Source organism: Kogia breviceps, chromosome 4 (assembly GCF_026419965.1).
Source record: "Kogia breviceps isolate mKogBre1 chromosome 4, mKogBre1 haplotype 1, whole genome shotgun sequence".
Taxonomy (NCBI): Eukaryota; Metazoa; Chordata; class Mammalia; order Artiodactyla; family Physeteridae; genus Kogia; species Kogia breviceps.
In genome coordinates, this window is record NC_081313.1 from 59,053,418 (window position 1) to 59,077,360 (window position 23,943).

General features: G+C 36.8%; 2 protein-coding genes across 4 annotated transcripts in view; one reads left to right on the forward strand and one right to left on the reverse strand.

Annotated features, from left to right (window-relative positions):
* CERT1 (ceramide transporter 1) overlaps positions 1 to 23,943 on the reverse strand; it is a 127,329-nt gene that overhangs the window by 10,874 nt on the left and 92,512 nt on the right. For 2 of the 3 annotated variants that reach the window (XM_059062761.2, XM_059062758.2), the window contains 4 exons: positions 14,861 to 14,947; positions 12,241 to 12,333; positions 11,659 to 11,736; positions 5,544 to 5,639 (listed from right to left, as the gene is read on the reverse strand). In XM_059062761.2, coding sequence (XP_058918744.1) covers positions 5,544 to 5,639; positions 11,659 to 11,736; positions 12,241 to 12,333; positions 14,861 to 14,947 — 354 coding nt within the window. The remainder of the gene's footprint in view (positions 1 to 5,543; positions 5,640 to 11,658; positions 11,737 to 12,240; positions 12,334 to 14,860; positions 14,948 to 23,943) is intronic. The other variant, XM_059062760.2, reaches the window with a different exon arrangement.
* On the forward strand, positions 2,056 to 2,447 carry LOC131756023 (DNA-directed RNA polymerases I, II, and III subunit RPABC4). Its single transcript, XM_059062773.2, has one exon. The coding sequence runs from the start codon at positions 2,103 to 2,105 to the stop codon at positions 2,277 to 2,279; it is 177 nt and encodes a 58-aa protein (XP_058918756.1). The 5' UTR covers positions 2,056 to 2,102; the 3' UTR covers positions 2,280 to 2,447.

Genomic DNA, 23,943 nt, shown 5'->3' on the forward strand with positions numbered 1-23,943 from the left:
AGCTGGAGTAGCAATTCTCATATCAGACAAAATAGACTTTAAAATAAAGACTATTACAAGAGACAAAGAAGGACACTACACAATGGTCAAGGGATCAATCCAAGAAGAAGACATAACAATTGTAAATATTTATGTACCCAACATAGGAGCACCTCAATACATAAGGCAAATGCTAACAGCCATATAAGGAGAAATCGACAGTAACACAATCATAGTAGGGGACTTCAACACCCCACTTTCACAAACAGACAGATCATCCAAAATGAAAATAAATAAGGACACACAAGTTTTAAATGATACATTAAACAAGATGGACTTAATTGATATTTATAGGACATTCCATCCAAAAACAACAGAATACACTTTCTTCTCAAGTGCTCATGGAACATTCTCTAGGACAGATCATATCTTGGGTCACAAATCAAGCCCCAGTAAATTTAAGAAAATTGAAATCATATCAGGTATCTTTTCCAACCACATCACTATGAGACTAGATACCAATTACAGGAAAAAATCTGTAAAAAATACAAACGCATGGAGGCTAAACAATACACTACTTAATAACCAAGACATCACTGAAGAAATCAAAGAGGAAATCAGGGTATATGCCCAGTAGTGGGATTGCTGGGTCATATGGTAGTTCTATTTGTAGTTTTTTAAGGAACCTCCATACTGTTCTCCATAGTGGCTGTATCACTTTACATTCCCACCAACAGTGCAAGAGTGTTCCCTTTTCTCCACACCCTCTCCAGCATTTATTGTTTCTAGAGTTTTGTGGCACATATATACAATGGAATATTACTCAGCCATAAAAAGAAATGAAACTGAGTTATTTGTAATGAGGTGGATAGACCTGGAGTCTGTCATACAGAGTGAAGTAAGTCAGAAGGATAAAAACAAATACCGTATGCTAACACATATATATGGAATCTAAAAAAAAAAAAAAAATGTCATGAAGAGATTAGTGGTAGGATGGGAATAAAACACAGACCTACCAGAGCATGGACTTGAGGATATGGGGAGGGGGAAGGGTATGCTGTGACGATGTGAGAGAGTGGCAGGGACATATACACACTACCAAATGTAAATTAGATAGCTAGTGGGAAGCTGCAGCATAGCACAGGGAGTTCACCTCTGTGCTTTGTGACCACCTAGAGGGGTGGGATAGGGAGGGTGGGAGGGAGGGTGACACAAGAGGGAAGAGTTATGGGAACATATGTATATGTATAACTGATTCACTTTGTTGTAAAGGAGAAACTAACACACTATTGTAAAACAGTTATACTCAAATAAAGATGTTAAAAAATAAATAAATAAAAATAAAGTAGCTTTAGTCCCCCCCCCAAAAAAAAACCTAAAAATAGAACTCCCATATGATCCAGCAATCCCACTACTGGGCATACACCCCAAGAAAACCATAATTCAAAAAGAGTCTTGTACCACAATGTTCATTGCAGCTCTATTTACAATTGCCAGGACATGGAAGCAACCTAAGTGTCCACTGACAGATGAATGGATAAAGAAGATGTGGCACATACATACAATGGAATATTACTCAGCCACAAAAAGAAACGAAATTGAGTTATTTGTAGTGAGGTGGATGGACCTAGAGTTTGTCATACAGTGAAGTAAGTCAGAAAGAGAAAAACAAATACCATATGTTAACATACAAATGGAATCTAAATAAAAAAGGTTCTGAAGAACCTAGGGGCAGGACAGGAATAAAGACGCAGACATAGAGAATGGACTTGAGGACATGGGGAGGAGGAAGGGTAAGCTGCGACGAAGTGAGAGAGTGTCACGGACTTATAAATACTACCAAATGTAAAATAGATAGCTAGTGGGAAGCAGCCACATAGCACAGGGAGATCAGCTTGGTCCTTTGTGACCTCCTAGAGGGGTGGAATAGGGAGGGTGGGAGGGAGATGCAAGAGGGAGGAGATATGGGGATATATGTATATGTATAGTTGCTTCACTTTGCTATAAAGCAGAAAATAACACACCATTGTAAAGCAATTATACTCCAATAAAGATGTAAAAAAAAAAAAATCGGAATCTGTTCGGAAAAGCGGAGAAGTTTCTACGTGTTACTGGGGACAACAATGGACACCCAGAAGGACGTTCAACCCCCAAAGCAGCAGCCAATGATATATATCTGTGGAGAATGTCACACAGAAAATGAAATAAAATCAAGGGATCCAATCCGTTGCAGAGAATGTGGATACAGAATAATGTACAAGAAAAGGACTAAAAGACTGGTGGTTTTTGATGCTCGATGAAACATGAAATTCAGAGGAATTTCTTCATTTGGATTTGGATTTGCTATTAATGTCATATAGCTTTTGATTAGTGTACTTTATGAATACAACTATATACACATGATTTCATTGTAAAAACCATATTGTATTTAGGTATCTATTAATAGCTTATATAAAGATATTTTTGTTCAGTTAAAAAAAAAAAAAAAAATCAAAAAAACCCAAACATGTTAAAAAAAAAAAAATCCAACCCTAAAACTACAAACTTGAAATCATGTTTTACCATGTAGCTGCTTTTTAGAATTTTATGTATGAAAATATACTTATGGAACATAAATATTCTGCCAAAAAGTTTAAAATTTCAAATTATTACCACATAAAAATATTTAAAACTACAAATCCAAGGTAAACACCAAGTATGAAACATATGCATATATGATGAATGACTAAATTACTGTGAGTTGTTGAAAGAGCAAATATATCAATTTAAATTAGGCATTATTTACTGAACATTCTCAAAGACCATTCAACATGGCTAAGAAAGCCAAATAAAGCTAGTTGGAACATAATCTCCTTAGGAACAGTGACTTAAGGCAGCTCTGGTCAATGCTGCATCCCCACCATCTAGAACAGTATCTGAAACACAGCAGGCACTCAATTATTTGTTGAACCAATTATGGAAAGCTAAAATCGCTTAAAGATCAATGATATCTTGCTTTTAAGTACTGAGGCTGCAAACCTAAAGGTCTGTCTTGCTTTAAATACTGAGACTGTATACAGAAACTGCTAAACAAAATTAATTACTTCAAAATTATAGAGGGTTTGCTACTTTAGACAGCTCTGTAATAAGTTCCTTTGAAAAATGAAAAAACATCTTATCACAGGGAAAACCAGCTCTCAATTTATGGAGTGCCTATGGTGCCAAACACTGTGAGGTATTTCACATTATTTTTCTTTTACAATCTCTCTCTCCCAAGTACCTTTCCTTACATACTTATTCATGTTATTGGGACTGATATTTTCCCAGTCATGGAAACTGGGAACTCTAGACTTTTGATTCCTTCCCTCACATTTTATGTAGCTATTACTAATCTTCTATAAGACATCCAAAAGCTTGACTTTTCTAATATTGGATTCCTTTTTTTAAAAAAATTTTATCTTATTTATTTTTGGCTGAGTTGGGTCTTTGTTGCTGTGTGCAGGCTCTCTCTAGCTGCAGCGAACGGGGGCTACTCTTTGTTGCAGTGTGTGGGCTTCTCATTGTCGTGGCTTCTCTTGTTGTGGAGTGTGGGCTCAGTAGTTGTGGCGCATGGGCTTAGTTGCTCTGGGGCATGTGGGATCTTCCCGGACCAGGGCTCGAACCTGTGTCTCCTACATTGGCAGGTGTATTCTTAACCACTGTGCCACCAGGGAAGCCCTGGATACCTTTTTTAGGTAAGCTTTCATGACCTCATACCTGACTCTCTGAAGTGGTTTTCTTGGTCTCTAGTTTCATCCCTATCAGCCTAGTCCTCCAAAAATGTTACTTTGTGTACAATGGCGAGCCTATAGCATGCTACAGACAACAGAAAATTGTTTAGTGGGTTATTTTACACTCCCCATAATCCAGCCCCAATTTCTGTCTCTCTAAAGTTGTAGAACTTTTTCTCTACCACTCACTCCACATGGAAGACCATCATCTAGACTATCACTCCTGGTTTCTCTTCACCCTTTCACTTCCTCCTCCTTGGGAGGAAATGGGGACATTTGAATGGTGAGCACACAAGGAAGACTAAGCAGGCCTGGCTCAACCACTTCTCCTGTGGACAGGATGTATGCTGGTCTGCTTTGGGGGCTTGCTCTTGTGGTGGAAGGCCTGGGACTATCCAACTATGTCAGAAATATTATGTTTAGGGGACTTCCCTGGTGGTCCAGTGGTTAAGAATCTGCCTTGCAATGCAGGGCACATGGGTTCGATCCCTGGTGGGGAACTAAGATCCCACATGCTGTGCACTGTAACTACTGAACCCCCAAGCTTCAACGAGAGAGCCCATGTGCCACAACTACAGAGCCCGCGTGCCCTGGAGCCCGTGTGCCACAACTAGAGAGAAGCCCGCGCACCGCAATTAAAGATCCCGCGTGCTGCAACAAAGATCCTATGTGCCGCAACTAAGACCCAACACAGCCAAAAATAAATAAATGTTTTAAAAAAATACTATATTTAATTCTGGGGTAACATATTAGCAAGACCTCATGGCAGCTGGTCTTCATGTTCTCCAATCAGCTTATCAGAATTATAACTAACATTTTGGTATCTCATTTGCCTATCTCCTCTATCTTATTTCTTAATTTCTTCTGTATTCAGGAGGAGAGGAAATCCCAACATCTAATATTGTATCTCATTTGCTAGAATAATTCTGGTCAAAAGTCTACACAAAACTCCTGAATACAAAATTTGCTTTGAAGGTTTTGCTCATGTTATATTTCTTTTCTAAAATGCCCTCACCTCACCTTTGTCATAACCTTGTTTCCATTTCTAAACATAGTTCAAATGCTCCTCAGTGTAAAACAATCTGTCTCAAATCAGAGATCTCTTTCTTTTCCAAGTTTTCTCCACTATTCACCTGTACCTTTCACTCACTGTTATCCAATGGAGCTAAGTAATCTTTTAAATGTCAATATCCTCTTTCTCCAACCAAAGTTTCAGCTTGGAGGGAGTCTTATTAAACATCTCTTTATTGTTAGCATAGCACCTTGGGCATGAAGTAATCCAAAGTTCAATGCTGCTGCTGCTGCTTTTCAACGCAGCTCTCAATCTCTTGTTCCTTGCTCTCACTGTCTTCTGTGTTTAGGGATGTGAGCAAGATTAGCTAATCAATGTCCAAATATCAAAACAAGATGCAGTGAGAGAAAGACCAAGAAGTGAGGTACAGACCAAAGAGGGGAAAAAAGTGACACCTAGGCACAACATTTAGTATATTATGAGAGAAATATCCGAAGAGAGAGCCATCAGCTAATTATGACCTGTTCATATTGAAACCCCCAAACTATTTTCTCCATGGCCTAGGTAAAACAAAAGGATCTGTGCACAGATTTATATTATGATCATAAAGAAATTATATAAAAGCTAAACCAGGGAAGCAAAAGGACGTTTTATTTCTCAATATTCAGTGCTTCTTTGATCACATGTAATAATTTATTTAAAAGAAATTTTAAAATGCTATCTTACTTATATCAATAGTAATAATATAGTATGACTGCAACAGGGCTGCAATTAGCAACCTACAACAATACACTGGGAATTACCTTCATTTCTCCTTCTTCTACAACCAACTGCCAATTGGCATCTCCACCTACATCCTGTAATGAGTAAGTCATGTGGTTCTGCACCATCTCTTCAACCTTAAAAAGAAAAATAGAGCCATAAGAATCCTCCTCCAGTTAATAGCTATGTTATAATCTCTAAAACAGAATGGTATTCAGTTTACTTCAGTTCAGAAATGATGTTCTTAGAAAGCTAAGCGACCAAATGCACAAAGGTTAGTAGGTTTTATATAGTGTTGAAGAGTTTTAGTCCACATTCCAGATATCATATCCAGGTTAATGACAGGAAGGAGAAATGCGGGGAAGGAAGGTGCTTCACGCTAATAACATACTGGCCTAATGTGCATCAAGTGACCAAAAAAATAATTATTCCTTCATCATAAAATGCATCCTTAAAGAGATAATGTCTTAAAGCATAAAATCATGGAACATTAAGGGTAAAAGGGGCACAAAGAGATGACCTAGTCCAATGTTCCTATATTTAAGACTATAGAGAGATATTAGAAAGCTCGTTATTTGTCAACATTTCTCTATAAAAAGGTAAGAAAATTTTCGTTATTTCACTGATAACCTCTTTTATCATGAATATAAGCCAACTTAAAAAATAACCAATCCTTCTATATATTTGATTCCAATTTCATTGTTCTAAACTCTTTTAGGGACAATGCTAATAATCATACACGCAAAGATTTGCAAATATCACCTTTTATTATCATTCTTTCTAAATTTCTAACTAAATTTCTTTTACTAACTTTAAATTGCAACCTCTGCTTTTAACTATCAACTTACCCCTACCCATCTTTTATAAGCAAATAAGGTCAAACAGTTCACACTCCCAGAATCCTCAATCAGATTTATTGGTAAGATTTCATTTAAGTGGTCTTTGGAAACCTTCCTAGTATGAAACATATTTTTAAACAGAACTGAAGTGACAGAAAGATCATCTCTGAAGGAACTGGCACCTTTACCATCTACGCATAGACACTTAGTTTCTAAGTTGTATTTTCTAAACTTTTACTCATAATTTTGTTTTACCTAGTAATATTATTAAGAGAAGGCAGAAAAGAGTTGAAAAATATGCATATTATATATGTCAATTTAAAGATTTATTACTAAATTTAATTACTTATTTTACATAAAGTCTATTGCATTTGTCAGGGAAACGTAAGAACCAGGTTTACATGTGTTTGAAATAAATACATGAATGCTTTTGGGGGCAAAGATCTTAAAATTGTTCACCCTGGGGATATAATTTTTCTACACAAAAGGATGTTATCAATATGTTATTGTGATGTGTAAACCAAGTTTTCTGGACTTCAGAATGCAATTTTGGTTACTGAAAGTAGTTATGGCTTTAAGTATCTCTTTAATTGGCAATGATCACCAGAAAAGTTTTTGATAAAAATGATTATGCTGAAATTCTACAATCTAGTTTTGTACTAAATAAACATTACATAATATCTTATTTCTTTATTCATAACCTTTAATGTGAATGGTGCTGGGTTAGAGACTTGAAAGAAATTTTAAAACATGACTACTACTACCTCTATAATTTTATAAAGCCTTAATTAGAAAATATAACTTCAGAGGCTGACTGCAAAAATCCTTTGTGCCTCTAAAATTTTGAAATCTGCTTTGAGAGGGTAAGGATGACTAATGTAGGACTCCAAGTTACAAATAATACATACAAAACGTATTTTATTACCAAAAGAGGAAGAACAAAGAAAGTCCCAGTTAGTATGCATAAATAAAGCCTCAACAGTAGCACTGGCTTGATTCATTTGTCTGTGTCACATCATGATTGGGAAAAATTTTTTTAATGATTTTTAGATCCCAAGATCTTAAAAAAATCTTCAGATCTGAATATGTATGTACTTTTAGGTATGACACTGGGAGTTAAGAACACCCATATTTGTTATGAGATTAGAGGCAGAAAGAAATGTTGCCCCCAAACAGGCCCTACTTTAAATGGATTACTTGTGAAAGAAGAATGTTAAGGATTTTATTCTGCTAAAAAACAAAGAGAGTTCTGTTTTAAAAAAACTTTAGTGCCATTTACCTCTTTTGTTGAAAAATATTGCAGGTAATTGTGTTTCTGTTTAGGAGATTATTCCTAAATTAGTTATTTCAAATGTTTGAAAAATGAGGTGTTTTTGATTTATGCTTCGGTGGAAAAAGAAACCAGATTCCACAAATATAAATTGATAGACGGTAACTTAAGTTTGAAACAATGTACAGTAAATGCATTCAACATTGTCTTGCTAGATAGATGAAAGAATAGTTACCACTGCATCTATGGAAAAGTTTTCAGTCTTTTGTCCTCATTTACTTCCTTAAGAGGGCTTGAAAAAGTCCAACAGAGAAACAAACAAGATGCATTCAGTACTGTGCTCCTAGGAAATTAACGAAACTATCGAAGTACCCAATTACTGTACTAACCATGTCCGCAAAGTCTTCATCAAGGAATCTTTATCCATTATGGTATATTCCCCAAGGTAATAACATTAAGGTTAAAAAGAAAGATAATACTGGTAAAATTTCACTATTATGAATTTTATGTTAAAATATGCAGTAGCCAATGTTACTATAGGGGCAATGACCTGGGCACATGTGACCACACTCACATTTCAGATATAAACCTAAAGATGCTCCATTCACTGTTTTCAGTTATGACTCTATATCAAAAATAAGTGGGAAACTAGGAACCATTAATTGGATGACAAGAATAAACATATGCCAAATTTTCTACCTTATCAGGTTCAAAATTTGATATACTAGAAAATAATGTTACTAGAAACATCTATCACTTAAAAAAAAACGCTGAATTTTACACTAAGCATAATTTCAGGAATCATGCCCTTGATTTTTTTGCACCTTACATACAGTATCTTCATACCAAATGAACTATGAAAAAACTGAAGACAAAGAGGTGATGGCACTCCCATTCTTACCTTTTCTTTCACTTCACATTTGAATCACTCAGTATGCCATTTTAGGAGGCTAGAGCTAATTGGATCTTTCTAACATTATTAATATAGAAACTTTAAAAGAAAATTATCCTTTGATGGTATAACAAAATTGTATTGAACAAAAGTCTCAGAAGGGCTCAAACAGAGCTTGGATCCCTTTTTCTTACCCATGTGAAAGGAATACAACTATGCTTATTGCTACAGAGTCATAAAGGGATCTGTTGGATACAATAATTTATTAATAACAAATTAACAAGGACATGAATAGCCAATTCACTGAAAAATGCAAATCGCCAAGAAGAAAAATAACACTTTAATTCTATCAGATTGGCAAATATTAACTGAATAATAATATTCAGTGTCAGTATAGCAAAACAAAACTGACCTGGCAGTGTAGATGGTTCAATTTTTCTAATCAACAGTTTGGCAATAAGAATAAAAAACTTGGGTATGTGCATGGCCTTTGTCCTAAAAATTCTACTTCTAGAAATATATTCTAAGGAAATAATTGGAAAAGTGTACAAAGATGTACATACAAAGATGCTGTATATACAAGGATGCCCATGTAGCACTATTTATTAAATAATAGAGACTAACTGAAAATAAACTAAATATTCAATATTAGGTGAGTAGGTAAATCTAGTATGCATATCCATATAATAGACAAGGAGATCTAGACCTATATTTACTGATGGGAACATGGGCCTAATTATATGTTTGCTTTAAAAATACAAAACAGCTAGTTACAAAACAGTATATATAGAATTACCTACTTTGGTAGAAAAAAACAATTACTAAGGTGTGTGTAATTATCAATATGTGATTGATTTTATTTAATTTACATATATGTGGAAAAAGGATATGCATAAGAATATTAATAGTGATCTAGTAATTTCATTTTATTTACTCTACTTTCTAGTTCTGCTAAATTAGCATTCTTTATATTGATACAATAAAAAAGGGAGGGGTAAAATAAATAATTACCACAACAATGATGTTACTATGGACAAAAGTGGGAAAAAGCTTTACGCAGAATTGTTTTTGCAATGGTGATGCTCATCATATATTAACCCAAAGATGTACCACCCACCCTTTGATTTTTTTCTTTCTCCTAACTAAGGATGCTTTTTATTTCCCTTTGATTTCTGTATAGAAATAAATGTGGCCAAGGAGATCCATTTATAAATCTAAGTCCTTCCTACTTCCTATACACTTTCATTGAGAGCTACTTCATTTCCAACATCTGTTCATCAGACAGATACAGATTCATGTGTTGCTACTAATTTCCTAGTAGAGTCACATATTTTATTTGAAGTTATTTTCAGGGCATCTCTCAGTTCTATATTTAAGTATCCTACTCAAGCAGGACTATGACCATTATTTCAACAAGAACAAAACAGTCATGAGCCAAGACTTATAAGTAGATAGCAAAGCCAAATTAATCAATAGTTAACTGCCAGAGCCCAAGTCTGCTAATGACAACAAATACTTTAGCAAGGAAAATAAATACTTGAAGACCTCAATGTTGTTTTCCTTCATTTCCTCTTCTGGAATATAAAACAGTAGAATAATCAAAAGTTTAAAAACATAATCGGATCAATAACGAGCATCATACATTAGAAAAAAATACTAGAAAAAATTTTCTCAACTTATACCAAAAAATTAGGTAAACAAGCTACAATTTAACAGTCTTATAAAAATGTGGATACCTGCTTCTCAGTCATATTTCACCTGTATTCAAAGGCTTTCAGCTGTTTTATATATCTCTCTAGCTAAGGCCCAGGTCTGGGTTCTGAAGCCCTAATTCTTAGGCACCTATCAATGGCTCAAATTCTTTTCTTGCTCTCATTACATTTTAAAATATTTATAGCCTGTATACTTCTATATTTTAAGGGAAAATGGTGACCAGTACTGATGTCTTTTAGTTAGTCTGTTAATTTATTATTTTAATGCAAGGTGGAGCTTAATTAAGAATAAACCAAAGTCTCCCAGTATAATCTAGTTTGGTCAATGATTTATTGTGAGTATTAGTCACTATTTTAAAAGCATACATAAATGAATGACCAACAGGTAAGAAATATTGTAATAAATCTGGCTAAGGGTAATTTCTGATGAGGAACTGATCCATCTCTTTCTCAAAAATGTTCAAGGAAAAAAAAAGCTGCAAAAGTCAGAAAAAAAAAAAGCTCACTTACTGAGCACTTAATACATGTTAGGTTCTAGCTCTATCACATTCCTAGCTAGATGACAGAAGCAAAGCACAGAGGAGTTAGAAAAGTTGTCAAACATCATGCAGGAAACCAGATTTAAACTTGGTCATTTTGACTACAGAGCTCAGGTTCTTAACATACTATGACATACTGCAATCCAATAAAATGCAAACACCATAAAAATACAAAGTTGAATGGCAAATATGTGAAGATTAAAAAAATTTTTTTAACCTAATGCTGATGCTAAAAAAATATTCCTCCATTGATACTTTGATTTTATTATGAGGGCAGAGACTGCAAGCATCCAGCTTCCTGTCCTAAATTCCTAACCCGCACTGATACTAAATAATTTAAAATCAATTTCCATAGATTTATCATATGGACTGGAATACTCATTTCCAGGGGTAATTTGCCAAAGCAAAACGGAACCTGTTCAATGAAGCTTAGTATAATGGTAATGACACAAATTTTATTTAAAAAATTATTTCCCTGTTGAATATATTATGAGATATTTTAAATTAGGTTAGAAGTAAGGCTTGAAACCTGCTTTAATGCTATAACATATCCTATAGACCATGTCCACAAAAGTTGCTGAATCCTGTCTGAAGAAACAGATATCACAGGGTAGTTAAAAACCAGGTACCTTCTACTCGTTTCAATTCAATTTGAAATCTTTCAGGAGTATCTCTTATATGGTGAAATTCCAAGCTATTCACAATAGAGGATACAAAGGGCACATGCAAGCCTGACAGAGGAACTAAGTAGCACATAAGGAAGGCTTTCTTTAATGCTTGATGTTACTATTTAAAATTCAAAACCAAAACAAGTGGCCTAACCAAAAGATTTCTAGGAACTGGGAAAGCAGGCTGAAATATAGCACAGAAAGACTCAAGTCCACTCTATACATTCATACAGTACCTGGGAGCTGAATCTGTGAACATCGTCAGAGGCACTGACTAGATCAATGGAAGACATGGAGGAAGAGCGACTATAGGGCTACCAGAGACAGACAAAGAAAAAACCAAGTAATCAGAACAAAGGCACAACAGAGCATTCAGTACCAACTTCCAAACACAAGATAAAGAAAGAGAGAACAAAGCACTATATGAAACAAGCTCAGCAGCAAGTGCTGACTTCATGCACCTATTATGTGTTATGCTCCAAAATCGAATGCAGTGCTTCCAATACTACAAAATAATACTACTTAACCCCAAAGGAAAAAGAGATCTAATATCACTGGCTACGCTTCTGGTTAACTACTTTGGATAAGCCACTCCCTATTCCCCCACCCTTCTTTCCCCATTAAATAAAAAAAAGAAAATTATGTTCAGAAGATTTCTAACAGTTCTGGAGGATGTATATTGAAGAAAACATGTAATACCAAAAAATCTCATTACTTAAATTCAAGAAAAGGAAAAAGACTTTATATAACAGGATAGTTTCATCAACAGTGAAGAAAAATATAGCATATACTTTTAGTAAACTGTGACATTAGCTTACCTTTTGAACAAATCTATGAGTCCCCACAGAAGAAAAGGCATCTCCAGATGGCATTGATGTAGGCCAATGTAACCTGACCTTTTCACTCTGTGACTAAGAAAACATATAATGTTAAATGGGAAGGTTTCAAAGTGTATTTTGCAGCTTAAGAATGGATAATATAACGTTTAATTACTGAACACTTTAGTACTTATTAATATTTGAATTATGAAGTTACTCTAAAGATACAAGCCTTGCCAAATCTTGACACTTCATGTATCCCAATTTTCTTCTTTTGGATTCCACAGATACTACCTTAGACCAAGGATTAGTTCTTTTATTTTTGCTCCCAGTCAGAATTTCCAATACCAGCATGGCACCATTTACCATGAATCAACCTTAACACTGCTACCAAAATAATTTTCTTATCCAAACTCTGGCCAAATTATTCCAATCATTCCACATCATAAGGGCCCTGGAGGGCTGTATCATTTGAACCAATAATCATTGTTTGCTTCGGTTATGTTCAAAAGAACACATCATGTATATCTCTGTCTCCTTTCCATGAAGGTATTCTGCCTTCATCCCATCACCTCACTCTTGTTAAGCTGCCACTTAACCTCTTGCCTTCTCAGCTTGCCTAGTTTCTTCTCACTTATTCAATAAATATTTACTATATATACTGTACCAGAAACTATGCTGTATTGTGTGTGTGATTATCTTTGTCATATCAACATGCTTGGCTCTTAGGCAAAGAAAATCATAGTCTGTTTAATGATTTTTGTTTGTTTGCTTGTTTGTTTTGTGGTACGCGGGCCTCTCACTGTTGTGGCCTCTCCCCTTGCAGAGCACAGGCCCCGGACGTGCAGGCTCAGCGGCCATGGCTCACGGGCCCAGCTGCTCCACGGCGTGTGGCATCTTCCCGGACTGGGGCACGAACCCGTGTCCCCTGCATCGGCAGGCAGACTCTCAACCACTGCGCCACCAGGGAAGCCCCTAATGATTTGTTTTTATCTACTAGAGAGTCAGGAATAGACTGATATTAAATGAGTTGATCACCCTGTGAATATTTCTTTTTTCTAAAGCATACAGAAGTTTTTATTGATTCTCTTCAACTCCAACTCAACCACCATATAGATACTCAGTGGAGGAGCATTTTAGAGCCAGAAGGGATGATCTGAATCATCTTGTCCAACACTCCTTGTTTCACAGATTAGAAAACCAAGGCCCAGAGAATTTAAGTGATACGTTTAGAGCTACACAGTTACTGGCAAAACTAAGACTAAATTGTCTTGACCTCACAGTTTGCTCTTCTTCACGAAATAACACATCTTAGATGAAAACAAAAGCGGAAACAGTGAAGGAAAAAAAAAAACTCCAAACACCCTAAAAAACCAAATACAATGATGCTATTTCAGATATTTTTGGCATCCAAAATTAGAACTTATTTAGGAACTGAAAGTTCTATTGAGTGCTGTGTAGCATCTTTTGGGTACAAAAAATGAGCAATAAGCTTTTATAAATTAATGTGACAAACTTTTCATCACTGATAAAAAACAGGGAAAAATAATCATGAAAAGCAAACAGCCACTATTGCAGATGACTTACCCTCGGATAGATAGATCAGTAAATGGGCATAATAGCCATGACTGCCTTAGCAATCAGAGGGAATAAACAAGCCAATTTGTCTATGCAATTTGTAGTATAAGACTGATACACATATGATTTATTTGCAAGATGCTTAAAGTCTTGAGAAGAATAACTAAAATTCATCTTTAAGTACCATCTAGTGGTAATATATGGTAACTGCATTGCTGCAGAATTAAAGGTAAAGGATCAAATTAATCTTGAAACTAGAGTTAAAGGATTTTAGAAATGCCTTCCTTCAATTTCCACAGAAGGAGCTGGGTATAACTGCTGTGAATTTACTGATGAAAAAACACTGAGCAAAGTTAAAAGTGAGGAAGTAATTAAGGTGAAGGTAGTGAAAGCAATAAATGAGTTAATAATAAAAACTGAATGGGGGGCTTCCCTGGTGGCGGAGCAGTTGAGAGTCTGCCTGCCAATGCAGGGCACACAGGTTCGTGCCCCGGTCCGGGAGGATCCCACATGCCGCAGAGCGGCTGGGCCCGTAAGCCATGGCCGCTGAGCCTGCACGTCCGGAGCCTGTGCTCTGCAATGAGAGAGGCCACAACAGTGAGAGTCCCATATACCGCAAAAAAAACAAAAAACAAAAAACTGGTACTAACATAGAAGAAAAATAAATTCTTGGTCATCTTCCTTTTGAATTCATATGGCACTTGGTGGTGAAGAGAAATTCAGAGACTGTTTTACTCAGAGCAAATATATACCTTGGAGCAAATATATACTTTGTAGTAATAGAATGATAATAAGGTTGGATACTTCAAGGGGAACAGGCAGAATATTTCCATTTAATTTCATGTTAATTATGCATGCTTACTTTAAACAATCATTAGTCTTCTTTCTATTGCTTGGAAATTGGTCAATAAAGTGACTTATAAAGATTATTCTACATTTGTGACTCACTGTAGACAAGAGTTCATTTTAAGGTTATTTATAATTCTATTTATATGAATAACATACATCAAGGATTTTTAATAATTTTTAATAATATACATACCTGTTCTTCTATTTTATCTTGTCTGTCAAGAGCAGCTTCAACAGCATCAAAGAACTCTTCCTCATTAATCAAACTGTTTGGGCCTTCCTATTCAGACATACAGGAAAAAAAAAAAGCTGTTGATTCAAGAAAATAGAAAACACTGATAACGCTGGCATTAACTCTAGGAGAAAGTTGAAAAGTGAGCTGACAAACATTTCTGAACCAGTTAGTACACTAGGTAATATTATCACAAAGATGAACAATATATGCTCTGCAAAATCAGTGCAGAGTGTTACAATTAATTCACTCACTTAGTACTCAAATACTTACTGTATACTGACCGACACTGTGTTAGGGCAATAATCTAGAGCAGGGGGTTGGTGAACTATGGCCCGTGGGTCAATTCTAGTCTACTGCCTACTTTCAGAATGGCCTTTAAGCTCAGAATTTCATTTTTAAATGGCTGGGAAACAATAACAGCATTTCATGGGGAATTCCCTGGCGGTCCAGTGGTTAGGACTCTGTGCTTTCACTGCTGAGGGCCCGGGTTCAATCTCTGGTCAGGGAACTAAGATCCCACAAGCTGAGTGGCATGGCCAAAAAAAAAGGGAATAGGGAAAAAAAAAATTCATGACATGTGGGAATTATAGGAATTTAAAATAAAGCTTTATTGGAATATAATCATGTTCATTCATGTATTATTTATATCTGTTATCGTGGTACAATGGCAGAGTTGAGTACCTGTGACTTGAGGACTTGTTGACAGAAATCATATAAAATTGCAGGAAGGTTTCAAGTACAAAGTTGCAGATCTATAGCCAATGAGAAGTACAGATAGGGCTTCTGAGGGGAACCTTCCTAAGCAAAGACAATAATACCATAGAGAAAAAAAAGTTGAACTGATGCTTGAAAGCCTGCTTAGAATGGTAGAGCAATGGTTCTCAATCACTTGGGGAACTGCCTGGGGAACCTGGGGAATTTTAACCTGCCTGTTAAAATGAAAATTCCCAGGCCCCCATTCGCAGAAATTACTTTTCAGTAGGTCTTGGGTGGAGCCAGGAATATGCGTGTTTAATAAGTCCTCCAAGTAGTTCTAATGCAAGTAGAACCTCAGCTGTATCAGAAGATAAAAATATAAAGAATAATAGCAAAATGGAAACGAGCAAACTATGTGTGTATCTTGCTGTGATAAAACAAATTTAAGTGGACTATAAGTGGAACAATAGCTTTGTTGGGGCCCAGAGTAAGCTAGCCCAAAATGTGCCTCAGTGGCATATTGATTATTTTGAATTAAGGTTACTTAAGAAATGGCCAGTGCAAGAGGGACACTCTGACACTCTCATCTCCCTGAAAGCAGGAAACTAATCTCATGGGAAATGTGTATTCCCTGCATCTGGAGGTAGGACACCATTATTGCCAAAGATAGGGAATCTGGTCTGAGAAGCAGGAAGCTTATATAAACAAATCTTGTTACATTTTAAATTTACTACTCCAAGTCCAAACTCTTTTTAGATTTTTCACTAACTGGGCACCCCAAACCTAAGTTTCTTTGCCCTCAAAACTTTGTTGTTTCTTTGTTAAAAAAGTATAAAAGCTGCCTGCTTTGGCCACTGCTTTGGTCCCAGTTCTGTAGGACCCACACACACATGAATTAAAATTTGTTTTTCTCCTGTTAATCTATCTTGTGTCAATTTTATTAGTAGTACAGCCACAAGAACTCAAGAGGGGCAGAGGGGGAAATATCCCTCTCTACAGCAACTTCATATTACTATTAAATTTGAGGCAGGAGACAGATGGGTCCCTGTGTCAAATAGTTGGAGTTCGTTCTCTGTGGATACTCTGTGATGAAACTAGGAGGAGGAGGCTGGGCCCTGCCCAGATAGAAGATAAGAGAACACATATTTCTCATTCTTGAAGTCAGGAGAACTCCCCGACTACACATGCACAGAAAGGCTCCTTGGAGGTCAAAAAGGGAGGGGGCGCCACCCCATAGTAAGTGATGCTAACTACCCATAGGCCTCTTCAGTAGAATCCATCTCGGCAAAGAGATGTGTGTGCACACGTGGGAGGATCCTGAGATATACCAAATACAGACTCTGAACCAGGCAAATCAAAATGATTGGCCAAAGGAAACCGGGAAGAAATGCCCCATATAAGTGATTCAAACTACCACGAGGGCGTGACTCTCTGAGTCTACCTGTGTGTCTATCCACACATACTGTACTCTTTTTTTCCTCCTAATAAACACTTTACTTGTTTCACTACTTTCTGTCTTTGTGGGAATTCTTTTCTGCAAAGCTGAAGGGCCAGGGCCTTGTCACTGACCACTGGTCTAGTGGCTAGGATTTGGTGCTCTCACCACCGTAACCTGACCTCAATCTCTGGCCGGGAACCAAAACCCTGCTTCAAGCCTCTGCAAGCTGAGGGCACCTGAGATCAAACTGAAGGCTGAAAAGGCAGGCTTGAGTTTAAGTTCCCCCAATTTTTAAATATACAAAATAAGACACGTGAACAATTGTGGGTCTGTCTGGAATAAATCCCAAGTTGTCACTACTCCATTAAAAAATATGAAGCAACAACATCCCTGCGCTGCCACAACCTGGGGCCACACAAGAAGAGAGGGAGGAACTATGCTGTAATGCTCCTGTCATTTCACACAGGCATATCAGAAATCTTGATTCAATGTAGTAGTTCTTGTAGAGTTATGGGGATCCCTCAAAAGTCACTTCAAGCCACACACCCCCAACTTTTAAATTTAAGTACAACACACATACAGAACAGTGCACATCTTGATGAATTACCATTAAGTGAATATAACTGCAGGGGGGCAAAACGTACCACCCCAAAATGTCTCTTTGGCATGTGGATTATTTTGAGCTAAAAACAATTAAGGCCCAAAAGACTCAGGAAGAAACTTTGACATTCCCTGTTCACTGCCTAAAAAAATTTTAGATAGAGGGTCTGTTCCTGGAATAGAGCTATCACTAGAGATATCTACAAAGAATACTGGCTAGGTGTTATGGGGGAAGCTCAGCAGGGTCTAGAGACCAGAGCCTACTCTGTGTCCCACTGTTTCTGCATGGCCCAGCAAACATTTGTTTACCAAACATTTGCATTTCCATCTTCCTGTGAATTGTCTTACACCTCTTTTAAGTTCCAAACCACTACTCTCACATCTTCTTTTGTCTTTAGCTGAAGATGGTATTTAAGGTGAGGGTTTCAGTCATTTTATTGAGTTATTCAGTTTTCCTGGATCTCTCACACATATACATATTATTAAACTTTGATTTTCTGTTAATCTGTCTCATGTCAATTTAATTCTTAGATGAGCCAGAAGAACACAGAAGGGTAGAGGAAAATTTATTCCTCCCTGACATAACCATCTAATGACCAACTGGATCATGAAAGAGTCCTGCAGGACTCCCTTTATAAAGCCAAAACATTTCAGACACTTAAATGACAGCAGTATCTCTTTGGTCTCTGTTGATATGAGAAAAATATAAAACACCCCAAATCTATTCTGAACTCAAACATATTTTCTAATGATTTAAAAATTCTATTGATCATAACCACATCTACACTTTAAAAAATTATAATACTCATTCAATCTATTCAATTACATCAGAGTCTCAGGAGTTTACCAATTGGGAACTACAAGTGTTAAAAATCTGAGGGAGAACTACAGTAATTGGAATAAATTTTCCTTTATTAAAAAACTTAAAGAAACACTTTTATCTCATCACGCTTACCAAAGAAAAGAGCTATTTATTGCTGAATCTATAGGACACTTCATAGTCTTTATCTACTTGCCCCATTAGCAGCATTTCTTATGTTAATGACTCTCTTTGGAGCCATCTTTCCCCTGGGAGTCTTAATTTCCCAGTTCCTCTCTAAGTAAGCACTGTTCTTTGGGTTCCAGGGCAGGCTCCTCCTGTCTACCCCTTAAACATGAGTGCTCCTCAGGGTTCCACACTTGCTCTCCCCACAGCATTCTTACTCATTTCTATGACTTCAGTCACCTTCTGATGATTCCCAAATTCACAGCCTGTCCATCTCTCTCCTAAGTGTTAGATCTCTCTCTACATCTATTAATATATAAGATGGAGTGTTCAAGTGAATGTTTCAACTCAGACGCACCATGTCCAAAACCTGTTCTTCCCTCACCTCCATACCAATCTATCTAAGGCAGAAACCTGGGCCTCTTCTTGAATCCCTCCTTTTTCCTCATTCAGTCACCACACCCTTCAAGTCTTCCTTCCAAATATCTGATTTGTCCATGTAGGCTATCTTAAATTATCACCTGTAATACTGAAAAAGTAAGTCTCCAAGCCCTCAGTTGCAACAGTCAACTTCAGTGCACTCTCCTCACTGCAGGAAGTAAGAATGACTTAAACCCATTGCCTGGGGATAGTGGTTCTAGCCAGTCTTGCCACTCCCCACTTTTGATTGGCTCTACCCTCCACAGATAAGTGCTTTGCGTTACCCGGTAGCAAAATGCTCTCTTTTTCTTCTGGTCTCCAAATGTCTTCTTTCTTCTCAGCCCCTATAAGCAAACACTTTACAGGCTATTCACCTGGTTAACAAATACTCAGCTGACTCATTCTTAAGGTTTTAGCTCAGATGGTGTTGCATCTGGAAGCCATCCCTGACACAATATCTGTGTTCACGGTGTTAAAAGTGTTCCATAACATACATTATTCTAATAGCCTGTTAATTACTCTGTGTTCCCATTATATACCCTCAGGCAGGACCCTTGTTTACCTTGTTCCTTGCAATATCACCCATGCCTAGCAGTGTCTCACATTAGTAAAATCTTAAGGCGCGGATTTAAGATTATAATTTCTGAGGTCACAGATGACAGAAACGTTTAAACTTTGTTCAATAACTAGAACATCATGAACGTTTGATAAGGACCAAAACAAAGTCATATTTTGAATTAGTGTCTAAAATCCATGCAAATGTAGTATGAACACAAGTAAATATAGATGGTTTAAAACTCCATAAGGGGAAAAAAGTGTAAAAACAGGCCCTAGTTTATTTAAGAATTACATAACTTGATACTACAGGGATTTGAAATAAAATTCATACTTTATGGAAAGACAAGAAAAATTTAAACGTAAAAAAGTTTTCTCTGCCCTTTGGCCTCCTCTTTCCCCTCTACTCTGTACTGCATATCTGCATTATGCATCCTGACCAAACTTTCCCCAAGAATACCAGCCCAATCGTAAGGTGCAACATTTTCCTAGCATCAATAAGATGACAACTTAAAAGATAACCTTCTTTCTTGATCTTGTAAGGGGTCACATGACTTACCACCTTGTTCCTGTAAAATTGGATTGTGTAAACTGTCAATATTACATCATTTGATGTACCGCTCTCTGTCTCAAAAAACTTATATTACTGTGCTTTGATTTCTAATAGGCAGAACAGTTCTCTTCAATTTGGCTCAAATAAAATATCCATTTCTTTCTCAGATTGACTGATTAATTTTTGTTGACATGCATGGTTTAGCTGGCAGGATATCAGAGATACCCACTAGAGAACACCTGGAGTCCACCCAGAACTGGTGCTCAGTACCAAGCATGGGTCCATTGAGCCCCACCAGCTTCTCAGTACTCCTCAGGTGTTCTGGTGAGCTCTCCTAATATCTGGATCTCATTGTTTGAGTAACGATGCTGAAATTTTATTTGAGCTGTTTCACTTAAGGCTTGGAGTCTTAAGGGGCACTGGTGCAGTTCTTGGGCAGGACTTCAGGGATCTGGATAAGGGACCCAGGGAAACATAGGTGGCTGGACTTTTGTCAAATCTGGCTTACAGTGAAAAAAATGAGTTGATATATATTCTGAACAAAGCTTTTGCTAGTGAAATGACAGACTGAATTATTCAGCTCTGAAGAATAAGGGAGATCCACTATAACCATTAGGTAAATACTGCTCATCTGACGGGGTACAAGAGGCTGATAACCAAGTGCTCTCAGCACCCATGGCGGTTTTAGACCATCACAGGAAGAAACTGAGCCATGTACAAGAGTCAAACCAACCCAAGGTTAACTCCTTGGGGCTAGACTCAGAAGCAGCACATATTTGATCTACCACATTGTCCTCAGAAAGTTGTGCAGATCATATCTCATATCCCATACCTGAATTAGGCTACAAAACAATGGGAAATTGTGCCTCAAAGGCCAAAGAGCTCCCAGATGGACAGTCACCTATGGGAATACCAGCTGGGTTTATGTATGCTTGCAAGTTCTTAATCGGAACTAAAGGATGTTGGGCCCTGAAATGGTGAGATAGGTTCTTCTGGCACTCCCAAACTGATTTTTTTCAACAGCAGTAAGAGTTTTTCTCTTTTCTAAAATAATATTAGCAGGGAAAAATATTTGTCGGGCTGGCTTCTTAGATCCTTTGAATGGGAAAGTCTACTAAATTGTTAAACTTTTAGAGAGCTCTCATCTTAAATACTGTACCTATTTTAATTGGTATACAGAAGCCCCAAAAGGCTTCAAAATTTCAAAATAGCCTCATTGAAATATTTGTTGTAGAAAGCTAATAATAGATTAATAATATGAAAGGTACCTAAAACCTTAACTACTGTTCCCATCTACTAATAATCTTCTGTCTGAATTGCCTTTCTACTCAGAAGACCCTATTAAATGGTTACCTTTAGGAACGGGACTACATGAGGCTTGTAGGCAAGCCTCTTCAGATGAAAGGCCGAACTGAGTGCCACAGTTCAATAATTTCTTAAACCCAGGGAGAATCCTTAAAAGTGTTTATAAACAGATTACCAGGACTCCCCTGGTGGCGCAGTGGTTAAGACTCCACACTCCCAATGCAGGGGGCCCAGGTTCAATCCCAGTCAGGGAACTAAATCCCACATGCATGCTGCAACTAAGAGTTTGCATGCCACAACTAAAGAAGCCAGTGAGCCACAACTAAGGAGCCCTCAAGCTGCAATTAAGGAGCCCTCGAGCTGCAAGTAGGAGCCCTTGAGCTGCAGCTAAGGAGCCCACCTGCCACAACTAAGACCCAGTGCAACTAACTAAATAATTAAAATTAAAATAATAAGTAAATTAATTACCAAGTTGGGAGGTGGGAAGCCAACGGTTTGACTAAACTGACCATAGCTGGTAATTGGAACCTGATAGTAATTTTTTTTGGAGGCGGGTGGTGCTGCTTCTTCCCTAAGCTAAATGAGGGAAAGTAAGACAGTCCAACATAGGTGAAGGGGTATGTCAGTTCTTTGAAATCACTGCGGTGGCCACCCAATTCTTTGAGAAAACAAACAAACAAACAAAAAAACTCTCCTTATTTTACAAATCTAGTCTTTATAGGACCAGAGATATGGCTCCAGAAATAATCCAAAGCCCACCAATCTTTTTACCACTCCCAAAATGTCCCCTTATTTATCTTAAGAGGCTTATAAACAGAGAAAAAAAATTTTTTTCTGGCCTTGAGGGAGGGTAGATAACTTGGTACTTGACTTGTTAATGACAAACAGAAATCTTAAGTGTCTTCTCATAAATACTAGTAAAAAGGTTTTAGCAATCTAGATAGGTGATCTTGATTTTGATTTGTTCCATCTGCCAGAAACCCAATTGGAATTCAACCTCTTTTATAACTGAGGGTTTTATATTGTTACACCTGATTCCTGGCTGAAATTTTGGAATGGGCATTATGAGGTCTCTGTGTCTGTGTTGTTTCTTCGTATCTACATAGGTGTGCTGTAGATGTGTGGTACTGCAAAAATTAATTTGTAAAAGAGCTCTGTTTAATTGGCTTAAAGGAAATTAAGCACTTATATAAATATTCAGAAATACAAAAGAACCTGGCCAAGAATGAATTTTAGGTTTATGTGATCTAGGAAATATTCAGTACTGAATTAATATCTGGTATTAAAGTTAGCTTAAGCTTGTTGGTTTAATTAATACAGACATGTCTAGAGTTATCAACATTAAGTATAATACTTTTATTGTACCTAGGTATACTAGAAATCAAATAAAACCTTATTATGCTTGTTAGAAAGTTGTTTAGCAAGAAAAAATAACAATATGATGAAACTTTTAACTTTTTTTTTTTTTTTTGTGGTACTTTTTTTTTTCTCACTGCTGTGGCCTCTCCCGTTGTGGAGCACAGGCTCCGGATGCGCAGGCTCAGCGGCCATGGCTCACGGTCCTAGCCGCTCCATGGCATGTGGGATCTTCCCGGACCCGGGCACAAACTCATGTCCCCTGCATCGGCACGCAGACTCTCAACGACTGCGCCACCAGGGAAGCCCGAAACTTTTAACTCTTTAGGAATAACTGTGTTTTGGGGATGTCTATCTAAAATACTCTTTCCAGATTTTGGTAACTTGAAACTTTAGAGTTGTGCTAAATTAACTTAAATAATGGGAATCCATCGAATAACCAGGACCAGGTCATTTCCAGCTAAGATATTGGGACATTAATTACTGAGCATAGGTTTCCTTTTCAAAGAAACTAAGGTTATTTAGGACTATTAATATGTTTGATGTCACATTAAGACATTTTCTGTAACAAAGAGAACATTTTCTAGAACCATAAATAGTATTTATAAGCTTGTCAATCTGAAGAATACTTAACGGAAAAGACAGTTCATAATTGCTTACTTAGTTTTTGCTAGAAACTATGTTTTCAGGTTAAGAATTATAATATGTGTAACTAAAGCTACTAAAATAAAAGAGAAACATTTCAGTATCCAAGGAAAATGAGAAGTATGTTTTCACTAAAAGAGGGTATAAGGAATGGAAATGCATTTTGTTAAAGGAAAAAAAGGGTAGTTTTGTCTTAGAGCTGGTTGTTTCTGAATGGAAAAGGAAATAAGGGACAAAATAATATGGATACAGAAAGTTGTAAAAGTTTTGAGGAAAAGGAACACTGACAAAAGAGTTTTGTACGTGGTCAGGATTGGCTAAGATTGTATTAAGAAAATGATTTTTAAAGGTAAAGTGTATAAAATCTGAATTCAGTTTTCTCTCTAAGAGCACAAAGTTTTCTTAAAATATTGAGCTGCTTTTGGTAAGAGATTGTGTGACTTTCTTTGCCTTTAAGTGATTTATTACCTTTGAGATCTTTTATTGTC

Coding starts and splice junctions, on each gene's coding strand:
- LOC131756023 (XM_059062773.2), top strand. CDS start 2,103: ATGGACACCCAGAAGGACGTTCAACCCCCAAAGCAGCAGCCAATGATA.